This window comes from Cherax quadricarinatus, chromosome 26 (assembly GCF_038502225.1).
Source record: "Cherax quadricarinatus isolate ZL_2023a chromosome 26, ASM3850222v1, whole genome shotgun sequence".
Lineage (NCBI taxonomy): Eukaryota > Metazoa > Arthropoda > Malacostraca > Decapoda > Parastacidae > Cherax > Cherax quadricarinatus.
Window position 1 is genome coordinate 999,189 of NC_091317.1, and position 24,996 is coordinate 1,024,184.

Genomic DNA, 24,996 nt, shown 5'->3' on the forward strand with positions numbered 1-24,996 from the left:
TCTGCAAACAATTATTATGACAGCTTCCAATTAAAATCAATTTTATTATCTTTTAGAATACTTCTCCCAGATGCATTAGTAACTACATATTATGAGGCATTTTATATATTCTTTATGAATGTGAACTGAAAACCACACTGTCAAGAGCATGCTAAGACTGTCCCATTACCAAAATCATTAAGAAGACTTGCAAGTTTCTTTTGCTTCCATATGTAATGTCCATAAATAAGATACCATATTGTACAGTATTATTAAGTTCATCACAAAACACACGTGTGGATTGTATATATTTGGGTGCATGTAAAGTGAATACATATGCAACAAATGCCATGTAAATTTTACTACAACAAACTCGAAGAACTAAATACAAGAATAAAATATTGCCATTATTATTAAATTCCCAATTAATGATCATTTTTTTTAAACAAAGAAATATTGTATACAGAGACTTTACTATGAATTTAAACTGTCCAATGTGCAGTGTTTATTTTATATATTACACTCCCCGCTATAACCACTTTGGGAGAAAACATGGTATTTGTGAACACCTTGTGCAAAAGTGCTTTAAACAGGAAACATTAATTATTTCAGTCTTACAAGTGTCAGCATTCTGATAAGGCACTCATGCATGCCTTAAATTCATGCATATCTGTTTGATAAATTTAACTTCATGATTAACATGAAAACATCAAGTAAGGGAACCATAAACCATGGTCCAGATCAAATCACAAACATCACAACAGAAAATGAGCTGTCAGAGATTCTGAATTGAGTTTGTGTAGCACTTCATTGTTAAATGTGTTTCACGTGGCACAGGAAAAAAAAAAAAAACTAGAGAGAACACACAAAAAAAGAATGGTGACAGTATATTTGAGCCTCACCCTGAGGCCTCTCTAACATACTGAGGACCTTAGCGTCAGGATGTGATAGATAGATAGATAGAGTGGGAGAGGCACTGCCAAGAAATTTTAATGAAAATAAGAAAAAATTTTGGAGTGAGTTAAACAAGTTAAGAAAGCCTAGGGAACGAATGGATTTGTCAGTTAAAAACAGAGTAGGGGAGTAGTAGATGAGGAGATGGAGGTTTTGGGTAGATGGCGAGAATATTTTGAGGAACTTTTAAATGTCGACGAAGAAAGGGAAGCGGTAATTTCATGCACTGGCCAGGGAGGTATACAATCTTTTAGGAGTGAAGAAGAACAGGATGTGAGTGTAGGGGAGGTGCATGAGGCATTAAGTAGAATGAAAGGGGGTAAAGCAGCTGGAACTGACGGGATCATGACAGAAATGTTAAAAGCAGGGGGGATGATATAGTGTTGGAGTGGTTGGTATTTTTGTTTAATAAATGTATGAAAGAGGGGAAGGTACCTAGAGATTGGCAGAGAGCATGTATAGTCCCTTTATATAAAGGGAAGGGGGACAAAAGAGATTGTAGAAATTACAGAAGAGTAAGTTTACTGAGTATACCAGGAAAAGTGTACGGTAGGGTTATAATTGAAAGAATTAGAGGTAAGACAGAATGTAGGATTGCGGATGAGCAAGGAGGTTTCAGAGTGGGCAGGGGATGTGTAGATCAAGTGTTTACATTGAGGCATATATGTGAACAGTATTTAGATAAAGGTAGGGAAGTTTTTATTGCATTTATGGATTTAGAAAAGGCATATGACAGAGTGGATAGGGAAGCAATGTGGCAGATGTTGCAAGTATATGGAATAGGTGGTAAGTTACTAAATGCTGTAAAGAGTTTTTATGAGGATAGTGAGGCTCAGGTTAGAGTGTGTAGAAGAGAGGGAGATGACTTCCCAGTAAAAGTAGGTCTTAGACAGGGATGTGTAATGTCACCATGGTTGTTTAATATATTTATAGATGGGGTTGTAAAAGAAGTAAATGCTAGGGTGTTCGGGAGAGGGGTGGGATTAAATTATGGGGAATCAAATACAAAATGGGAATTGACACAGTTGCTTTTTGCTGATGATACTGTGCTCATGGGAGATTCTAAAGAAAAATTGCAAAGGTTAGTGGATGAGTTTGGGAGTGTGTGTAAAGGTAGAAAATTGAAAGTGAACATAGAAAAGAGTAAGGTGATGAGGGTATCAAATGATTTAGATAAAGAAAAATTGGATATCAAATTGGGGAGGAGTATGGAAGAAGTGAATGTTTTCAAATACTTGGGAGTTGATGTGTCGGCTGATGGATTTATGAAGGATGAGGTTAATCATAAAATTGATGAGGGAAAAAAGGTGAGTGGTGCACTGAGGCATATGTGGAGGCAAAAAACGTTATCTATGGAGGCAAAGAAGGGAATGTATGAAAGTATAGTAGTACCAACACTCTTATATGGGTGTGAAGCTTGGGTTGTGAATACAGCAGTGAGGAGGTGGTTGGAGGCAGTGGAGATGTCCTGTCTAAGGGCAATGTGTGGTGTAAATATTATGCAGAAAATTCGGAGTGTGGAAATTAGGAGAAGGTGTGGAGTTAATAAAAGTATTTGCCAGAGGGCTGAAGAGGGGTTGTTGAGGTGGTTTGGTCATTTAGAGAGAAGGATCAAAGTAGAATGACATGGAGAGCATATAAATCTGTAGGGGAAGGAAGGCGGGGCAGGGGTCGTCCTCGAAAAGGTTGGAGGGAGGGGGTAAAGGAGGTTTTGTGGGCGAGGGGCTTAGACTTCCAGCAAGCGTGTGTGAGAGTGTTAGATAGGAGTGAATGGAGACAAATGGTATTTGGGACCTGACGATCTGTTGGAGTGTGAGCAGGGTAATATTTAATGAAGGGATTCAGGGAAACAGGTTATTTTTATATAGCCGGATTTGAGTCCTAGAAATGGGAAGTACAATGCCTGCACTCTAAAGGAGGGGTTTCGGGATATTAGCAGTTTGGAGGGATATGTTGTGTATCTTTATACGTATATGCTTCTAAACTGTTGTGTTCTGAGCACCTCTGCAAAAACAGTGATTATGTGTGAGGTGAAAGTGTTGTATGATGATGAAAGTATTTTCTTTTTGGGGATTTTCTTTCTTTTTTGGGTCACCCTGCCTCGGTGGGAGACGGCCGACTTGTTGAAAAAAAAAAAAAATATATGTATATATATCTCACATCCTGACACTAAGGTCCTCAGTATGTTACAGAGGCCTCAGGGTGAGGCTCAAATATATTGTCACCATTCTCTCTTTTTTTTTTTTTTTTTTTTGTGTTGTCTCTAGGAGGTTCCCCCCCCCACACACACACACACACACAGTGGACCCCCAGTTATCATAATTAACCCTTTGAGGGTCGACAGGCCCTCTCCGAAACTCGTTCTCAGGGTCGGCCAAATTTAAAAAAAAAAAAAATTATTTTCTCTTATGAAAAGATAGAGAATCTTTTCCCGATCATAAAGACACCAAAAGTTTGAAATTTGATAGAAAACTTACGGAATTATGCTCTCGCAAAGTTAGCGGTCTCGGCGATGTTTACGCATCGGCGATTTTGCCCACTTTGAGCCCCATTTTCGACCAATTTCACTGTACTAGTCGACAAAAAACATGCATATTTCGCTAGAACTCCATTTTTTCTATCGAATGGGTGCAAGAAACCACCCATTTAGAAATTCAACTATCCAGTACAGTGGTCAGAATTTAGCAATTTTGCCAATTTCACACAAATTTCAAAAGATGCCAATTTCCGAATAGGGTCCAGAATAAACAAGAAAGACATTCCTGGCACTAAAATGACATTTCCTCTAGTCATTAGTCACGTCTCAAGGCCCCTCTTATATTCTTTTGCTTTCCACTTTGAATTTTTATTCTCACAAAAAATATAAGATTTACTGTTATGCAGACTACTGCATTAGTGTAAAAAAATGGTATAAATATTATTGGTGCACTTGTAAAAGAATATTAGACTCACCAGTTGATGTGTATTGCACGCTTGGCACGATTTGTTTACTTTTGAAGTTTGGTAAAAATCGAACATTTCTGCTACTTTGAGCTCAATTTCAAGGCACCTTTCATTGTAAAACCAGTCAAAATCATCTCAATTTCTGTAATATGTCTTCCATTCTATAAAATGAGACCAAGAAAACTAGAATACAACAATAAATACCATACGAAAATACACTGCAAAGTCGCTGATTTATTAAAAAAAAATGGTCAAAGTTTTTTTTTCTCATTATGCACTGTGTGCTGCAGGATTTTTTTTAGACTGTGCACACTGACCACATAGACCCATTCTTTCATATGAAGGCCTACCAGCTTTCTCCCACTAGATTTGAGGCCGCTAGAATTTATGAGTACTAGTACGTCAAAAAACCCTACGCGTAAAACGTACTAGTACGACCAAAACCCTCAAAGGGTTAATCTGTTCCAGAGAGAGTGACTAAACCCGAATCTGACGACTTCCACTTTCATTTTCCCCACAAAAAATAATGTCAATCCAATTAATCCGTTCCAGACACCCAAAAATATTAAAAATAAATAATGTTTTACATGAAATATACATTTACCTACACAGAAACAAATGAGACATGCAGAATAAAACAATAATAAAATGACACTTACCTTTATTGAAGACCTGTTGATGAGTGATAGGAGGGGAGAGGATGGAGGTGTACTATTGTTTGTAAGGGGAATCCCCCTCCATAATGACTTCAGGTACCAAGTCCTTTTCCGGGGTTACTTCCGTTCTTTGTTTTTTTAACCCAGTGAACACAGTATGTCGATGGGAATAATATGGCTGTGTTCTACAGTGTAGGTAGTCGGTAGGTGTAGCCCAGAGGGACTACATACATAAGGGTTTCCTTGTTTGCCAGAACCAAGTCAAGCAGGTTATTTCCCCTTGTAGGTTCTGTCACAAACTGCTTCAAAAAACAATCCTGAACTACTTCTAAAAAGTCGTTAGATTCTAAATTCCCAGTCAAAAAATTCCAATCAATCTGACTAAAGTTAGTCCCCTAGAATTACTATGTTATCATACCTTGTGGCCTTAACAATTTCCTCCCAATGTAGTCTCCCTTGGTCCCTATCTAAGTTTGGGAGTCGGTATATCACCCCTAATATTGTTTTTTCATACCCCTCTGAAAATTTTATCCAGACTCTGTATGTATTATTTCAGACTTTATACCCATTTTTACTCAACAATTCAAACTATCTTGGACATAGAGTGCCACCCCACCCCCTTACCAATACTTCTATCTACTTGAAACATTTTAAAACCCTGAATGTGACAGTCAGCAGGCATGTCCCAATTTTTCATATTAAACCAAGTCTCAGTTATGGCAAAAGCATCAATGTTACTCACATTTGCAACTACATAATCCCAGTTCATCCATCTTATTTCTCACACTATGTGTATTAGTATAAAATATGTTTAAAAAATTTCCCTTCTCTTTTCTCTTCCTGCTGATTTCTGTTCTTCCACTATACCTGTTTCTGTCCTTGTCACCTAGTGCCACTGGGTTTCCAATATTCACCAATAACTCTACCTCATTCTGCCTATTATTGCTACACTGAGAATTCATTGATTTTCCACAAAAACCCATACCACTATCTATTTCTAGTTTAAAGACCTAAGAGCTCCCTCCACTGCATTGGCCAGTGCTCCCACCCCAAACACAGATAAGTGAACCCCATCCCTGGCATACATGTCATTTCTGCCATAGAAGAGGTCCCAGTTGTCTATGAATGTTACTGCATTTTCCTTACAGTGTTTGTCCAGTCAGCAATTGACACCATTTGCCCTGGACAACCATTCATTTCCAACTCCTCTCCTAGGCAAAATGCCACATATCACAGGGTTACCACCCTTCTTCCTAATTATCTCTATTGCTGTCCTATACCTGCTGATCAGATTTTCACTCCTACGTCTGCCAACATCGTTGCCTCCCGCACTGAGGCAGATACAGTGGACCCTAAGGTAAAGGCTTCATCGGTTAGAGCCAAAATCGGATAATGGCTCGCTTTGGCATAAAAATATTGGCTCGGCTAATGCCAAATAACTCGATTAAGGGCTTTCATCCCAAATGTGTCCACGCGACCTGAGCGGGCCTGACCACTCCATGACTCCGTGTACAGCCAGTGTGCCATTGTTTACAAAGCCAGTGAGGATGATTCCACGCGTACATGCGATATATTTTGTATTATTCCATTGTTTTTAGTGCTTGTAACTGCTAAATAAGCCACCATGGGCCCCAAGAAAGCTTCTAGTGCCAACCCTGTGGTAAAAATGGGTGAGAAATACTATCAAATTCAAGAAACAGATAATCGCAAGGTACAAGAGTGCAGTACATATCTCGGAGTTGGAAAGGCTATATAACAAACCCCATTCAACCATCACTACTATCTTGGCCAACAAAAATGCAATCAAGGAAGCTGTTGTTGTGAAAAGTGCAAGTATGCTTACAAAACAGAGATTGCAAATACTCGAAGATGTGGAGAGACTGTTGTTGGTGTGGATAAATGAGAAACAATTATCAGGAGATAATGTTTCTCAGTCAATAATATGTGAAAAGGCAAAGCGTTGCATGATGATCTCATTAAGAAAATGTCTCCAAATAGTGCTGCTATTTATGAATTTAAGGCCAGCAAAGGCTGGTTTGAGAGATTTAAGAATCGTAGTGTGATAAGGCATGGTGAGGCTGCGAGTTCTGACAAAGAAGCGGCTGAAAAATATGTGCAGGACTTTAAGGAGTACATAGACACCGAAAAATTAAAACCTCAACAAGTGTTTAGTTGTGACGAAACAGGCCTGTTTTGGAAGAAAATGCCAAACAGGACCTACATTACTCAGGAGGAAAAGGCATTCCCACGACACAAGCCTATGATAGACAGGCTAACTCTAATGTTTTGTAGTAATGCTAGTGGGGATTGCAAAGTGAAGCCTTTACTCATGTATCACTCTGAAACTCCCAGAGTGTTCAAGAAAAGCAATGTCGTCAAGACTAAACTGTGTGTGATGTGGAGAGCAAACAGTAAGGCATGGGTCACTAGGGACATTTTCCTTGACTGGTTCTATGACATGTTTGGCCCCACTGTGAAAAACTGCCTCCTGGAAAATAAATTGTCACTCAAGTGCCTCCTGGTAATGGACAATGCTCCTGTTCATCCTCACGACTTGCAAGAGCAAATTGCGGGTGAGTTGAGCTTTATCAAAGTGAAGTTTTTGCCTCCTAATACCACTCCTCTCCTCCAGCCCATGGACCAGCAGGTCATTTCAAACTTCAAAAAAACTGTACACCAAAGCAGTGTTTCAAAAGTGTAAGAGAGTTCTGGAAAGATCACTTCAGTATCCTCAGCTGCATAAACCTTATAGGTAAGGCTTGGGAGGGAGTGATTTACAGGACTTTGAACTCTGCTTGGAGAAAACTGTGGCCACAATGTGTACAAGAGAGGGAGTTTCAAGGATTTGGGGCTAACCCTCAGGAGACTATGCCAGTTGTGGAATCAACTGTGGCATTGGGGAAGTCCATAGGGTTGGAGGTTAGTGGCGAGGATGTGGAAGCGTTAGTGGAGGACGACGATGAAGTGCTAACCACTACAAAGCTGCAAGAGCTTCAGGTGCAACAGCAACAGATCACAGCTCAGGAATTTGCTTCAGAGGTGGAGGAAGAGAGACGTAGGAAGTTGCCTTCGTCAAAGGTTAAGGAAATGTGTACAATGTGGACAAAGTTGCAAGCATTTATGGATGAATATTATCCTGAAACAGCTGTTGCAAACTGTATTGGCAACATGTACAATGACACTCGTGTCCCATTTTAGGGAAGTCTTAAAGAGACGCGAGAAACAGAGCTCTCTGTACAGATATTTTGTGCGACAGGGGTCCAGTGACTCTCAAGCTGGTCATAGTGGCATTAAAAAACAGAGAAGGGAGGTAAGTACCTGAAGGGAGAGAGGTACCTGAAGTCTTTATGGAAGGGGATTCCCCTTCCAAACAATAGAACACCTTCATCCTCTCCCCTCCTCCCATCTCATCACTCATCAACAAGTCCACAATAAAGGTAAGTGTCATTTCAGTATTGTTTATTGTGCATGTATCATTGTTTTCTGTGTAGGGAAATGTATATTTCACATAGAAAAAAATTTTTTGTTTAATAATTTTGGGTGTCTGGAATGGATTAATTGGATTTCCATTATTTCTTATGGGGAAATTAATTCGGCTAAAAGCTAAATCAGTTAAAGGCTAGCTCTCTGGAACGGATTAATGGCGTTACCCGAGGGTCCACTGTAATAGGATTGCTCCCGTTACCTTTCATGATATCGTCTAGATGGCTAACAATATCGCCCACCCCAGCAAAACATACCCTCTGCCTCCTCTTCCTGTCCCTAAGATAAAAAGCCCTATCCAAAAACTTAACCTGAATGTCCCCAACTAAAACAATGTTTTTACCTTCACTGGCAGAGTTCGTCGTGACGTTCTCGATGGTCTTTTTGGGGTTTCAAGGGATGTCAACTCTTGTCCGCCAATGTTTCTTTGGTGCTTGTTGTGATGTTCCCAGTAGACAATTCACATTCATCGGGTAGCACTGAAAATGGGTTGGAAGTTTCCATAGTAGTCTTCTGGTTCTTCGTTGTTCCTGCCACTCCAACAGTCTTCTTGATCTTCAGCTTTGTTCCATGTTGTCCGGCCACTGACCAGGTTCCCCTCTTGACCTGAGGACTCACAACAGGAGGATTACTACGAATCCTCGTTTTCCTCCGTCAATTGCTGTATCTTGAGCTTAGCAACCCTAAGCTCCTCTTTCAGCTGCAGGTAGAGTTGCTCAAGAGAGGACATCTTGGTTCAGATTCACAGACAAGTCTTCACAGAGCTAGGTACAGGTCACCATAGCTAAGTACAGGTCACCACAGCTAAGTACAGGTCACCACTGACGTGTACCCTAACCCTCTCCCATACTCCCATCTTCGATACACCAACAGGAGTCTTCAGTAAAGGTAAGTTTGATATTTTGTTTTATACTCAATTTCTCATTCTTTTCTGTATGTAAATCTATATTTAATCTTTAAAAAAATAATTTTTGTTAATACTTTTGGGTGTCTGGAACAGAATAATTGGATTTAAATTATTTCTTATGGAAAAATGAATTCGGAATTAGTCAGATTCGGGTTTAGTCACTCTCTCTGGAACATATTAATTATGATAACCGGGGGTCCAATGTATATATATATATATATATATATATATATATATATATATATATATATATATATATATATATATATATATATATATATATATATATATATATATATACTACTCTTATATTGTTTGATCTCCGTGCAGCATTATGCCAATGATTAGTGCTTATCACACTTGTATTGATATTGTTTCACATGTTCATGTCAGACTAACATAAAATTGTGCTTAAGAAATAAAATGGTTTTCATTACAGTAATTATTCAAAGCTTATGGAAAAAATATTAAATTTGCAGCATTCACCAATATCCATGGTATTACTGTGGAGCACTTGCAGATAATAAATATCACATATGATAAGTGGAAATATAAACACATAAGCAATATAATGTGATCCTTTATTAACAATGTTTTGCCCACACAGGGGGCTTTATCAAGTCACAAACAGATCTACATGGTTAAAAGGTACGTGTGTATTTATGGGATTTAGTCAGGTAGAGAATGCTGCATGTGACAATCTTCCGAGTAGGGTGACAGAGTCTAAAACCTTGGGCAGCATTAAAAAGAAATTGGATAAATATATGAGTAGACCTTCTGCAGTGTTCCTCCATTCTTATGTTCCTAGGTGGGATAGTGATGAAGAAGCTTCTTGGCAAGGGGTTCAGGTATGTTATGGAAGCTGTTGTTCTGGTTAAGTTATTGGATATACAGATAAGTGATGATTCCAGGATTCTTCTGTATTGAGTGTTGTCTTCTCTGGCGATGAGTCTTGTGTTTCTGTAGTTGATTAAATGGTTGTGTGAATTTTGGTGTTGAACACAGGCATTCCTTGGATCGTCAGATCTGCCTGTGTACTGGTGTTCTGAAATACGTGTTTTTAGGTCTCTGGATGTTTCATCAATGTATAATTTGCTGCAATCATTACAAGGGATTGTGTATACCCCTGCAATGTGTTTGGCGAGATCTTCTCCATTTCTACTCTCACCACAACACCAAAACTAAACATGGTGTAATTATAGAATTTTTCCTGCATGCACTCAGAATCTGCAGCAGTGAGTTCCTTGAGGAAGAATGCCCCCTTACTGAACAAGTATTTTCTAAACTTCACTATCCTTGTCACTTCCGTAGAGACTGCAGAGACGGGCATTAAACATCTTTAACACACCCAGAGAAGACATTGCCGAGAAGAGATACATAGTCCTCCCCACCAACTCCTCATTCCAAGTATCCACCTCCACATCCACCAGCAAGGACATTACCAGTAATAGACAGGACAAGCTTCAGTCCTCTGCAGGGGTATACACAATCCCTTGTAACGACTGCAGCAAATTATACGTCGGCGAAACATCCAGAGACCTCCAAACATGTATTTCAGAACACCAGTACACAGGCAGATCTGACGATCCAAGGAATGCCTGTGTTCAACACTAAAATTCACACAACCATTTAATCAACTACAGAAATGCAGGACTCATCACCAGAGAAGACAACACTCAATACCAAAGAATCCTGGAATCATCACTTATCTGTATATCCAACAACTTCAACCAAAACAACGGCTTCTATAACATAGCTGAACCCCTTGCCAAGAAATTTCTTTATCGCTATCCCACATAAGAACATAAGAATGGAGGAACACTGCAGAAGGTCTACTCATATATTTATCCAATCTCTCTTTAATGCTACCCAAGGTTCTAGACTCTATCACCCTACTCGGAAGAGTATCACATGCAGCATTCTCCACCTGACTAAATCCTATAAATACACACATACCTTTTACCCAAGTAGATCTGTTTATGACTTGATAAAGCCCACTGCATGGGCGAAACATTGTCAATAAAGGATCACATTATACTGCTTATGTTTATATTTCCACTGTGCTGGTATTTTATACCATTTATTTACATATGATAAGTGTGTCTGACACACAGGCTCCTACCCTAAATACTGTGCATCTTTTTGTATTTGAATTCTTTTCAAAAAACTCGTACCCAAAGTGTACCAGATTTAGTGCAAATCAAATTCTTTTAGGAGATTTATCAACAGTTTATTAGCTTGTTTATCTGCTGCTGGTATAAAATGTGTAAATTCAAAATTAATGAATTTATCCTTCAGCTACACCCAAATTTATTAAAAACCAGAAGATAGTATGGCTTCTTTAAGAGCCAGGCCATATTCATTTTTTAGTTTAATTTAAGGCCTACCAGGTGGCCTTATATTTCAGTTAATTCACTACGGAAAATTTAAGAATTAAAAACTGAAACAATCCCAAACCCAAATCACCCAGTAGCAGAAGAGGAATGTGAGGGATCTTAGCAGTAATAGTGTCAGAAAACTTATGTTCAAATATCACAACAGAATTATTACAAGTGCAGGAAAAATGATAGGCTGGATAACTAGAACCTTCAAAACAAATCTTAGGAAACCAGTGACGATATGTCACTCATATTCACTAGATTAGAATGTTAATGCACCTAGTAAAGGTGGTGAAAATGCAGTGAACTATCACTGCCCACATAAATTCAGTCAAACACCAAAATTATTGGGAATTCCTGAAATCAACTGAGCTGCATTACACAGAATACAGGAAGGAAAGATAATCATTTATAGCTGGATTATTCTGAAGGGACTGGTTAAAAATATATAAAAAAAAATAATGAAAAGCAGAGTGCAGTGAGTACATAGACAACTTGATAGGTGAAAAGGCCCCATGGCTTATTAAATTCTCCCTTCATATATAAGGAGAATTTCCAACAGACCCCCTAACTGTCTTCAAGAAAGAATTTGATCAATTCTTCAAGTTAGTTCTCGATCAGTAGGGCTGTGGTGTATAAGATGGACTGTATTCTGGTAATACATGCAGATTGAGTAATAAGGCCATCAACTAAAAGGTCTGGTTTGAGACCAGGCCTCTTTTCTAGGCAAAGGAGGAGGGTGGAATCCCAAAAGTGATAACAGGTAGGTAGGCTGAAAACAATTTCAACCATCTCTCTACCACCAGCAATATGTGATGAAGTTGAGAGCATTTATGGACATTTCACATGATTCTAGCATCACTAAAAGATGAAGCTGCAGCATAGTGTCACTAGGCAATATTGGGAAGCAAAACTGTCTTAAGGCATATTTTGGTATAGTTGATAGTCAATTTTGTTTGCATGGCAGTCAAGTTGTCATCTTTTATTCTTCATACTATTTGCTTTGTGAAAAACCATGACTCGATGAAAACAAAAAGCAAAATATTGCAGTTAAGTAGTGCAAAATATCTGTAAACAGCTAGCAAAGAAAAGACAACTAAATGTTGTACAGACTAGAAAGCAAATTTTATACTGTGACTGTTCAACACACAAAAGCTCTCTTTCTCTTTGATTATAAACAACTCAGGCAGCTTACTCTTCAGTTCCTATACATTTATCTAAATTGTCAAAATTTTCCCCACTGAAGCATAATCACCTGAACATTCAGTTCTTATGCCATTTAACTCCACATTTTAAACTATTGCCACAGATGGAATGCTGATTAAATTTCAGGTCTTTTGCTCACTTTATGTTAGCAGTTTTTCCAAATTTAAAACAATCACATCAACTTCTGTATTCAAGATGTGCATAGATCTATTGAGCATCATTTTCGTTTTTATCTTTTACCGGTTTGAAGTACACAAATGATTTTTAGTATGATTTTAATCATAATCCATGTTTTTATTTATTTATTTTTTTTTGTAACAAAAAAGTACATCAAGAGGATGACCAAATATTCCTAATTTTCTCTAATAAAAAGTGGACTTTCTTCATTTGTGACTGTAATTTTCTGTCAAAATTCGAGTTGCTTAGGTATTTAAGGCACACTTCTCAAATTCAGAAACAGGGTAACAAAGAAATAATACCAAGAATATTAGTATAATGCTGTACTTAATCAGTATCCATGAACTCAATATTCTGACAAATGCTACCATTTTATCTTCATGCATAAACTGAGTGATTTACTGTTTGACTGTGTGCCAAATCCACTGCTTTCTGAATAGGTTTTCCTGTAAACTGTACTGGCGAGTCAATATTTCCACTCTTAGCTTGAGGTGTAGTATCCAAATCAAAATTTACTGACTTATCCTTTATTTCACCATAGGAAATCTGAATCTCAACCGAAGCTGTACCATCTTCTACCCTTCTTTTTTTCTTTAGTCTGTGTTAAACAATTGAAATGGATGTTAAAAATGAATCAATAACATTATTATAGTAGTACAGTGGAACCTCAAATTTCGAACGTATCGCTTATCGAACTCTTCGAAAATAGAACCCTTTTTTCGAACCAACTTTGTCCCTATTATCAAACTCGCCCCTATTTTCGAACCGCTGGGTACCAGACCTGTCCGGCAACACACTCTGACCGTGTCCCCACACAGGTGCCGTGAGCCAGTCTGGTTTTGTTGATGCTTGAGTGAACACTAACTGCGCTCTCATTCAAACATTTTACGATTATTTCATTGTGTTTAGTGCTTGTGGGACTGTGAAATAAGCTACAATGGGCCCAAAGAAACTTGCTAGTGGTACCCCTGTGGTAAAGAAAGTGAGAAACACCATAGATGTGAAGAAGGAAATAATACAGAAGTGGAATGATATCCAAATGTTTGTGGAGAAGTACCACCCTGAGCAAGCTGAAACAAGCCATCTTTGCAACAAGTTCAATGACAGAACCATGTCCCATTTTAGGGAAATCTTAAAGAGGCACCAGAAACATAGGACTGTGGACAGATATTTTGTGAGACAGGGGTCCAGTGACTCTCAAGCTGGTCCTAGTGGCATTAAAAGACAGAGAAGGGAAGTAACCCCAGAGAGGGCTTTGATGCCTGAAGTCCTCATGGAGGGAATTCTCCTTCCAAACACTAATCCCAACTCCCTCTCTCCTCCTCCTCCCTATCTTCCAGATGCCATCACCAGTCTTCAATAAAGGTAAGTAAAATGTTATTTTATATGTTTATTTAAATTTATTAATACATAATTGAACACTAATTTGTTGTGTGTGTGTCAAACTATAATTAATCTCTATAAAATGTATTTTTTTTTTTGTGTGTGAATATTTTTGGGTTTCTGGAATGGATTAATTGTATTTCCATTATTTCTTATGGGAAATATTGCTTCGCTTTTCAGACTTTTTGAATTTAGAACTAACTCCTGGAACGGATTAAGTTCGATATTTGAGGTTCCACTGTACTCATATAATAACTAATTGCATGAATAAATTTTCAAGTTACCTAGGCATTGCACAGTGGAAAAAGTAAATGATATAAGCTTGATCTAATATGATTAATAGGCAAGCATTAAAGTTTATCAAAAAGCCACCTCATTAACCCTTTTGCTCTGCTCTGTTCTATATAAAATAAACATCTTGATTTAGAATCTGGTGATAAGTACTCATATACCTGAATGAAATGTCAAAAATATATTTATGACCATTCATGTCACATGACGTGAAAGCTGCTATATCAAGCGTCGTCTCACACTGACCTCATGACCCACATACATCATTAAGTCCTTGGGAATAATCAAGCCTGTTGGGCTTTGCAGACAAACACTTCAAGTTACATAGGCTTTGGAAGGACATGGGTATTTGACCATTCTCTTTCTGCTGGAAGTTTTGCTAATACATGTACTCAGTAGACTGAGTATTAGGAACATTATCATGGTCACCTGCTTGCAGAAGATCCTGTGATGCTTAGTGCTGCTTGGTGTCTTTTATATTTTTACTATCCACTTGTGGCTTCGATCTTAAAAGAATTTGCTGGGGATTACGTAATTGCTGGGAGGCTTGCCAGAACCTCATTGAAAAGCCCTTAATGTTCTCTATATAAACAATGTGTTATTCAATTCTATTTTCCTTTTGTCAATATAGAACTTAGTCTTTAAGAAATCACTCATTTTCCCTTTTTCATGTTGCTGGTTGTCCACCCATCAACATAAGAACCCTTGTATATCATATTATTGTATATTTTCATTGATAATCTATACCATTTCATGCTCTTCATATGACCCAACTTTCTTGACTGCAATATATGTAAAAAATATATACAAATTTGACTACAAAAGAATAAAAAGGTTATTTGTGTATTGACTACAAAATTATAGAAAATAAATATTACATACTTGGAAGTAGCAGGTCTGCCTTTTGTCTTCCACCAGTGTTTCAGGTTGTCCCGGGTATAATACACAAGACACAGCACCATCAATACTGCAGGCACAATTCCCAGGAAGAACACAAACATTCCAACTACAAAAGTGTTGGTTGCTGAAAAAAAAAGTTTTAAATTTCAAATGTGTACCATTTTCTTGCAAAGCAGAGAATTTGAAATATGAAACTGGCATTCATATAAAACTAAGATAAGAAAAACCTTTAATAAAATTAAGATTAGATTCCTATAAATCTGTAGTTATTTTAATGCAATTATCAAACCAAAATTTTTTTGTGATTATCTAGTAAGGAACTTTTTATTTTAATCATTTTGTTAACACATTGGCCATTCCCACCGAGACAGGGTGACCCAAAAAGAGAGAAAGAAAGAAAGATAGAAAAAGAAAGAAAAACATTTTTTTCATCATCAGAACATAAGAAAGAAGAAATGCTGCAACAGGCCTACTGGCCTATGCGAGGCAGGTCCAATTCTCCCACCGACTCAAAGCAACACCTTGACCCACACAGGTCAATCACATCACCTAAGGTAGGAGCATGGCATCTGACCTAGTAGCACAAGCTAGTCAGGTCCAACTCACACCCAATCATGTATTTATCCAACCTATTTTTAAAACTACACAATGTCTTAGCTTCTATGATGGTACTCGGGAGTTTGTTCCACTCATCCACAACTCTATTACCAAATCAGTGCTTTCCAATATCCTTACAGAATCTGAATTTTTCCAATTTAAAACCAGTGCTACGAGTCTTGTCTATGTTAAATATTTTTAGTACATTATTTACATCTCTTTTATTAATTCCTGATTTCCATTTATACACCTCAATCTTTTTTTTTTTTTTTTAACAAGTCGGCCATCTCCCACTGAGGCAGGGCGACCCAAAAAGAAAATATTTTCATCATCATTCAACACTTTCACCTCACTCACACATAATGACTGTTTTTGCAGAGGTGCTCAGAATACAACAGTTTAGAAGCATATATGTATAAAGATACACAATATATCCCTCCAAACTGCTAATATCCCAAACCCCTCCTTTAAAGCGCAGGCATTGTATGTACTTCCCATTTCCAGGACTCAAGTCCAGCTATATAAAAATAACCAGTTTCCCTGAATCCCTTCACTAAATATTACCTTGCTCACCCTCCAACAGCTCGTCAGGTCCCAAATACCATTCATCTCCATTCATTCCTATCTAACACGCTCACACACACTTGCTGGAAGTCCAAGCCCCTCGCCCACAAAACCTCCTTTACCCCCTCCCTCCAACCTTTTCGAGGATGACCCTTACCCCGCCTTCCTTCCCCTACATATTTATACGCTCTCCATGTCATTCTACTTCGATCTATTCTCTCTAAATGACCAAACCACCTCAACAACCCCTCTTCAGCCCTCTGACTAATATACTTTTATTAACTCCACACCTTCTCTTAATTTCCACACTCCAAATTCTCTGCATAATATTTACACCACACACTGCCCTTAGACAGGACATCTCCACTGCCTCCAACCGTCTCCTCGCTGCAGCATTTACAACCCAAGCTTCACACCCATATATGAGTATGGGTAACACTATACTTTCATACATTCCCTTCTTTGCCTCCATTGATAACCTCATCCTTCATAAATCTATCAGTTGACACGTCAACTCTCAAATATCTGAAAACACTTACTTCTTCCATACTCCTCTCCAATTTGATATCCAATTTTTCTTTATCTAAATCATTTGATACCCTCATCACCTTACTCTTTTCTATGTTCACTTTCAACTTTCTACCTTTACACACTCTCCCAAACTTGTCCACTAATCTTTGCCATTTTTCTTTAGAATCTCCCATAAACACAAAGTTGGGTCTGGGAAGCATCAGGATCCCGCCAGTCGATCAATCATATTCCCCCTTAATTCTATAACTTTCTAGAGAGCGCAGATTCAGGGCCCTCAGATATCCTCATAGGGAAGATTTCAGATACATGGGATCAACTTTGTCATCCTCCTTTGTATGTTTTCCAGTGCATTTAAATCCATAATCTAAATGAGGCCTAACCAAAGATATACAGAGTCAAAGAACAACCTGAGGACTTCTATTATTTATACTTCTTGCTATGAAGTCAAGGATTCTGTTTGCTTTATTGCAAACACTTATGCAGTGTTGTCTTGGTTTCTGATTACTGCTAACCAGAATTCCTAAATCCTTTTCACAATCCGTAATATTAAGATCTACATTATTTAGTTTTTATGTGGAATGGTTATTTTCCTGTCCAACATTTAGAACTTTGTATCTGTCTATATTAAACTGCATCTGCCACTTCTCCAACCACTGCATCAGTCTATTCAAATCATCCTGGAGTGCTCTAATGTTTTCAGTTGAATAAATTGGACAGCCTATTTTGGTGTCATCAGCAAATTTGCTTATGTCATTGTTTATTCCCTCATCTATGTCATTTATGTAAATTGTAAACAACAATGGGCCCTACACTGACCCCTGTGGAATACCGCTTGTGACGTGCCCCCATTCTGATTTCTCTCCATTTATGCAAACTCTCTGCTGCCTATTTGTCAACCATGCCTTTACCCAGGAAAAAATTTCTCCTGTTCTGTGTGCATTAAGTTTTCTCAACAGCCTCTGATGTGGAACTTTATCGAAAGCCTTACTGAAGTCCATATACACAATATCATATTCAATACCATGATCTACCTTAGTGAAGAAAATTATTAAATTCGTAAGACATGAACGCCCCTTTGTAAAACTGTGCTGAGATTCATTAATCAATTTATGCCTTTCAAGATAGCTACAAATTGCTTCGACAATTATTGATTCCATAAATTTACCAACTATGGAAGTAAGGCTTATTGGTCAATAGTTTGAAGCTAAGGACCTGTCACCTGCCTTGTAAATAGGTATTACATTTGCCAGTTTCCACTTGTCTGGCACTATGCCAGTTTATAGTGATATATTTAAAAGATTAGCCAAAGGTATGCTAGGTTCCTCTTTACATTCCTTTAAAACCCTTGAAAACAGTTCATCTGGGCCTGGGGATTCGTTAGGTTTTAATTTCTCTAATTGTCTGAGGGCCATATCACTAGTTACCCTAATCGTGCATAGTTTATCATCATCCTGTTCTACGTAATTTATTATTTCTGGAATTGCACTAGTATCTTCCTGAGTAAAAACTGAGAGGAAGCAGGTATTGAAAAGTTCACACATTTCCTTATCACTGTCAGTGATAAGAAAATGTGTTAGGTTAGGTTAGGTTAGTGGGCCTATCTTGTCCCTAATCTTACTTCTGTATACCTGAAAGAACCCTGTTGGGTTAGTCTTCGAATCCCTTGCAACTTTAGTTTCATAATCCCCTTTAGCTTTTCTTATTCCTTTTTTCACTCCTCTCTTTAATTAAATATATTGATTTCTTAACTGCCCTTACCTTCTTTTGATACGTCTATATATGCCTTTCTATTGACCAATGAGATGTTTTAACCCATTATTTATCCATTCAAACATGACCTGCCAGAACTGTGCTGTAAACTATTTTGCATTTCTTTGTATATTTTGGTGTTTTTTTTTTTATATTATTTGCATAAATAAGTCACCAAGGGATCTACGAAGATTAGTGATAACAGTCAACCAAAAAGAAAATTGGTTGAGAAGAATTCGTTCAATAATTTAATGGACTGGCACTCGAACAGCCTTCTGGAATGAATTAAGTTCAAGTACCAAGGTTCCACTGTATTTCCCTCTCACATAAAAGGATAGCTCTAAAATGAGGTAATCAATTTAAGTAATATATAAACTATAGCAAATGAAAGAAAAATATGCCATATTGAAAATATTTTACAGTATGAAAACAATAGTGAATATACATGCAGACACTGACCATGTGGGTTTGATGCAGGTCCACTATCTTCTGAGCCTCCCAGACCAGGATAGAGACAGTCTGGTGGGGAGAACCCAACAGCACAGTGACAATGACCATTGTTGTTACACACACCATTCCCATGACAGTTACAGGTAGAAAGCTTCAAGTCAGCCACTGGCATACAACGTTGATTCACACACATCTGTCACATGAAGTATAGTGTTTCAAGTGTACACACGAAGTACCTTCTGACAATAAAGATACGCAGCTGTCACACATGTCTTACTCATCTAGTTGTCGGTATTTGATTACCATTGTTGTAACAGTAAGTAGAGTTTAAAAATAGAGTAAAGTGTACATTAAGCTATAAACAGAAATTATTATTAAGGTATTTACACACAAAAAATTAATAAAAAAAGAGCTCCAGTTACTTCAAATATCAAAGAATTTACTTAAAATAAGCATTTTATGATCTAAAATACCTAAGTTAAATACTATGAGTAAAATACACTCATGTGTGCAATATTCAAGTTAAATACAAGTAAAATACATGTGTGTGCAATATTCAAGTTAAGAATGAGTAAATATACTCATGTAATAAATATTCAGGTTAAATATGAGTAAAAAATATATATGCACTGTGTGAAAAGAAGTTATAAAATACTGTTTAGCACTTGTTTCAGAAGTGTTAAAGAAGAGTAGATTATATGGAGAGTAAAAGAAAGGTGAAGAGAGTGGTGAGAGATGATAGAGTGGGAGGAGAGCAGATGATAGAGTGGGAGAGGCAGTCAAGAAATTTTAATGAAAATAAGAAAAAATTTTGGAGTTAAACAAGTTAGCAAAGCCTAGGGAACGAATGGATTTGTCAGTTAAAAACAGAGTAGGGGAGTTAGTAGATGGGGAAATGGAGATTTTGGGTAGATGGCGAGAATATTTCGAGGAACTTTTAAATGTCGACGAAGAAAGGGAAGCGGTAATTTCATGCACTGGCCAGGGAGGTATACCATCTTTTGGGAGTGTAGAAGAACAGGATGTGAGTGTGGGGGAGGTGCTTGAGGCATTACGTAGAATGAGAGGGGGTAAAGCAGCTGGAACTGACAGGATCATGACAGAAATGTTAAAAGCAGGGGGGGATATAGCGTTGGAGTGGTTGGTACTTTTGTTTAATAAATGTATGAAAGAGGGGAACGTACCTAGGGATTGGCAGACAGCATGTATAGTCCCTTTATATAAAGGGAAGGGGGACAAAAGAGATTGTAAAAATTATAGAGGAATAAGTTTACTGAGTATACAAGGAAAAGTGCACAGTAGGGTTATAATTGAAAGAATTAGAGGTAAGATAGAATGTAGGATTGTGGATGAGCAAGGAGGTTTCAGAGTGGGCAGGGGATGTGTAGATCAAGTGTTTACATTAAAGCATATATGTGAACAGTATTCAGATAAAGGTAGGGAAATTTTTATTGCATTTATGGATTTAGAAAAGGCATATGATAGAGTGGATAGAAGAGCAATGTAACGAGTTTGTATGAGGATAGTGAGGCTCAGGTTAGGGTGTGTAGAAGAGAGGGAGACTACTTCCCAGTAAAAGTAGGTCTTAGACACGGATGTGCAATGTCACCATGGTTAATATATTTATAGATAGGGTTGTAAAAGAAGTAAATGCTAGGGTGTTCGGGAGAGGGGTGGGATTAAATTATGGGGAATCAAATACAAAATGAGAATTGACACAGTTGCTTTTTGCTGATGATACTGTGCTTATGGGAGATTCTAAAGAAAAACTGCAAAGGTTAGTGGACGAGTTTGGGAGTGTGTGTGTGAAGGTAGAAAGTTGAAAGTGAACACAGAAAAGAGTAAGATGATGAGGGTATCAAATGATTTAGATAAAGAAAAACTGGGGAGGAGTAGTATGGAAGAAGTGAATGTTTTCAGATACTTGGGAATTGATGTGTCGGCAGATGGATTTATGAAGGATGAGGTTAATCATAGAAATGATGAGGGAAAAAAGGTGAGTGGTGCGTTGAGGTACATGTGGAGACAAAAAACGTTATCTATGGAGGCAAAGAAGGGAATGTATGAAAGTATAGTAGTACCAACACTCTTATATGGGTGTGAAGCTTGGGTTCTGAATGCAGCAGTGAGAAGGTGGTTGGAGGCTGTGGAGATGTCCTGTCTAAGGGCAATGTGTGGTGTAAATATTATGCAGAAAATTTGGAGTGTGGAAATTAGGAGAAGGTGTGGGGTAATAAAAGTATTAGAGGGCTGAAGAGGGGTTGTTGGGGTGGTTTGGTCATTTAGAGAGAATGGATCAAAGTAGAATGACATGGAGAGCCTGTAAATCTGTAGGGGAAGGAAGGCGGGTTAGGGGTCATCCTCAAAAAGGTTGGAAGGAAGGGGTAAGGGAGGTTTTGTGGACGAGGGGCTTGAGCTTCCAGCAGGCGTGCGTGAGCTTGTTTGATAGGCGTGAATGGAAACAAATGGTATTTGAGACCTGACGATCTTTTGGAGTGTGAGCAGGGTAATATTTAGTGAAGGGATTCAGGGAAACCGGTTATTTTTATATAGCCGGACTCAAGTCCTGGAAATGGGAAGTACAATGCCAGCACTTCAAAGGAGGGGTTTGGAATATTGGCAGTTTGGAGGGATATGTTGTGTATCTTTATACGTATATGCTTCTAAACTGTTGTATTCTGAGCACCTCTGCAAAAACAGTGATTATGTGTAAGTGAGGTGAAAGTGTTGAATGATGATGAAAGTATTTTCTTTCTGGGGATTTTCTTTCTTTTTGGGTCACCCTGCCTTGGTGGGAGACGGCCGACTTGTTAATTTTTTTTTTTTTTTTTTTTTTTTTTCAACAAGTCGGCCGTCTCCCACCGAGGCAGGGTGACCCAAAAAAGAAAGAAAATCCCCAAAAAAGAAAATACTTTCATCATCATTCAACACTTTCACCACACTCACACATTATCACTGCTTTTGCAGAGGTGCTCAGAATACAACAGTTTAGAAGCATATATGTATAAAGATACACAACATATCCCTCCAAACTGCCAATATCCCAAACCCCTCCTTTAAAATGCAGGCATTGTACTTCCCATTTCCAGGACTCAAGTCCGACTATATGAAAATAACCGGTTTCCCTGAATCCCTTCACTAAATATTACCCTACTCACACTCCAACAGATTGTCAGGTCCCAAGTATCATTCGTCTCCATTCACTCCTATCTAACACGCTCATGCACGCTTGCTGGAAGTCCAAGCCCCTCGCCCACAAAACCTCCTTTACCCCCTCTTTCCAACCCTTTCGAGGACGACCCCTACCCCTCCTTCCTTCCCCTATAGATTTATATGCTTTCCATGTCATTCTACTTTGATCCATTCTCTCTAAATGACCAAACCACCTCAACAACCCCTCTTCTGCCCTCTGACTAATACTTTTATTAACTCCACACCTTCTCCTAATTTCCACACTCCAAATTTTCTGTATAATATTTACACCACACATTGCCCTTAGACAGGACATCTCCACTGCCTCCAACCGTCTCCTCGCTGCTGCATTTACCACCCAAGCTTCACATCCATATAAGAGTGTTGGTACTACTATACTTTCATACATTCCCTTCTTTGCCTCCATAGATAACGTTTTTTGACTCCACATATACCTCAACGCACCACTCACCTTTTTTCCCTCATCAATTCTATGATTAACCTCATCCTTCATAAATCCATCCGCCGACACGTCAACTCCCAAGTATCTGAAAACATTCACTTCTTCCATACTCCTCCTCCCCAATTTGATATCCAATTTTTCTTTATCTAAATCATTTGATACCCTCATCACCTTACTCTTTTCTATGTTCACTTTCAACTTTCTACCTTTACACACATTCTCAAACTCATCCACTAACCTTTGTAATTTTTCTTTAGAATCTCCCATAAGCACAGTATCATCAGCAAAAAGTAACTGTGTCAATTCCCATTTTGAATTTGATTCCCCATAATTTAATCCCACCCCTCTCCTGAACACCCTAGCATTTACTTCTTTTACAACCCCATCTATAAATATATTAAACAACCATGGTGACATTACACATCCCTGTCTAAGACCTACTTTTACCGGGAAGTAATCTCCGTCTCTTCTACACACCCTAACCTGAGCCTCACTATCCTCATAAAAGCTCTTTACAGCATTTAGTAACTTACCACCTATTCCATATACAGTGGACCCCCGGTTAATGATATTTTTTCACTCCAGAAGTATGTTCAGGTGCCAGTACTGACCGAATTTGTTCCCATAAGAAATATTGTGAAGTAGATTAGTCCATTTCAGACCCCCAAACATACACATACAAACGCACTTACATAAATACACTTACATAATTGGTCACATTCGGAGGTAATCGTTATGCGGGGGTCCACTGTACTTGCTACATCTGCCACATTGCTCCTCTATCCACTCTATCATATGCCTTTTCTAAATCCATAAATGCAATAAAAACTTCCCTACCTTTATCTAAATACTGTTCACATATATGCTTAAATGTAAACACTTGATCTACACATCCCCTACCCACTATGAAGCCTCCCTGCTCATCCGCAATATATATATATATATATTTTTTTTTTACCAAAGAAGGCAAAGAAGGGAATGTATGAAAGTATAGTAGTACCAACACTGTTATATGGGTGTGAAGCTTGGGCTGTAAATGCTGCAGCGAGGAGATGGTTGGAGGCAATGGAGATGTCCTGTCTAAGGGCAATGTGTGGTGTAAATATTATGCAGAAAATTCGGAGTTTGGAAATTAGGAGGTGTGGAGTTAATAAAAGTATTAGTCAGAGGGCTGACAAAAAAAGTGATCATGTGTGAGTGAGGTGAAAGTGTTGAATGATGATGAAAGTATTTTCTTTTTGGGGATTTTCTTTCTTTTTGGGTCACCCTGCCTCGGTGGGAGACAACTGACTTGTTAAAAAAAAAAAAAAGTATCTATATGCTTAACAATTCGCAAACAGGCGAAATTATTTACAGTGTCTCTACGTCCACAGCAGGACTCAAACCTGCTAACTAACCTGCTATATATATGTAGGTAGTAGGTTGGTAGACAGCAACCACCCAGGGAGGTACTACCGTCCTGCCAAGTGAGTGTAAAACGAAAGCCTGTATTTGTTTTACATGATGGTAGGATTGCTGGTGTCTTTTTTTCTGTCTCATAAACATGCAAGATTTCAGGTACGTCTTGCTACTTCTTCTTACACTTAGGTCACCCAACACATACATGTACAAGCACATATACACACACCCCTCTGGGTTTTCTTCTATTTTCTTTCTAGTTCTTGTTCTTGTTTATTTCCTGTCTCCATGGGGAAGTGGAACAGAATTCTTCCTCCGTAAGCCATGTGTGTCGTAAGAGGCGATTACAATGCTGGAAGCAAGGGGCTAGTAACCCCTTCTCCTGTATAAATTACTAAATTTAAAAAGAGAAACTTTTGTTTTTCTTTTTGGGCCACCCTACCTTGGTGGGATATGGCCGGTTTGTTGATTTTTTTTTTTTTTTTTTCAACAAGTCGGCCGTCTCCCACCGAGGCTACATAGCAACATAGAATAGTACAGTATAGTAACTATAAGATACAAAGGTTTCACTGAGAAAAAACATTCTCTTGACAACCTTGTAAGAAGGACATGTTACATCAAGAATACCATATGTAACCAGGTACCTACCTTTCCTCGGCCACACTTGGCTCCATCTGGTGCTAGACCAGGATCTACCATATCCAATCCCATATCTACTAGGGCTACACGACATGGTATAACACCTTTTTTACTCTTGAGGAAGCTATGTGACACCTTGCTCACACTCTCCATTCC

General features: G+C 38.2%; 1 protein-coding gene across 2 annotated transcripts in view; it reads right to left on the reverse strand.

Annotated features, from left to right (window-relative positions):
* The window catches only part of LOC128691686 (uncharacterized), a 117,112-nt gene that overhangs the window by 14,427 nt on the left and 77,689 nt on the right, over nt 1–24,996 (reverse strand). For both annotated transcript variants that reach the window (XM_070088721.1, XM_070088722.1), the window contains 3 exons: nt 24,850–24,996; nt 19,158–19,341; nt 15,240–15,381 (listed from right to left, as the gene is read on the reverse strand). The exon at nt 24,850–24,996 is cut by the window's right edge and continues 55 nt beyond it. In XM_070088721.1, coding sequence (XP_069944822.1) covers nt 15,240–15,381; nt 19,158–19,341; nt 24,850–24,996 — 473 coding nt within the window. The remainder of the gene's footprint in view (nt 1–15,239; nt 15,382–19,157; nt 19,342–24,849) is intronic.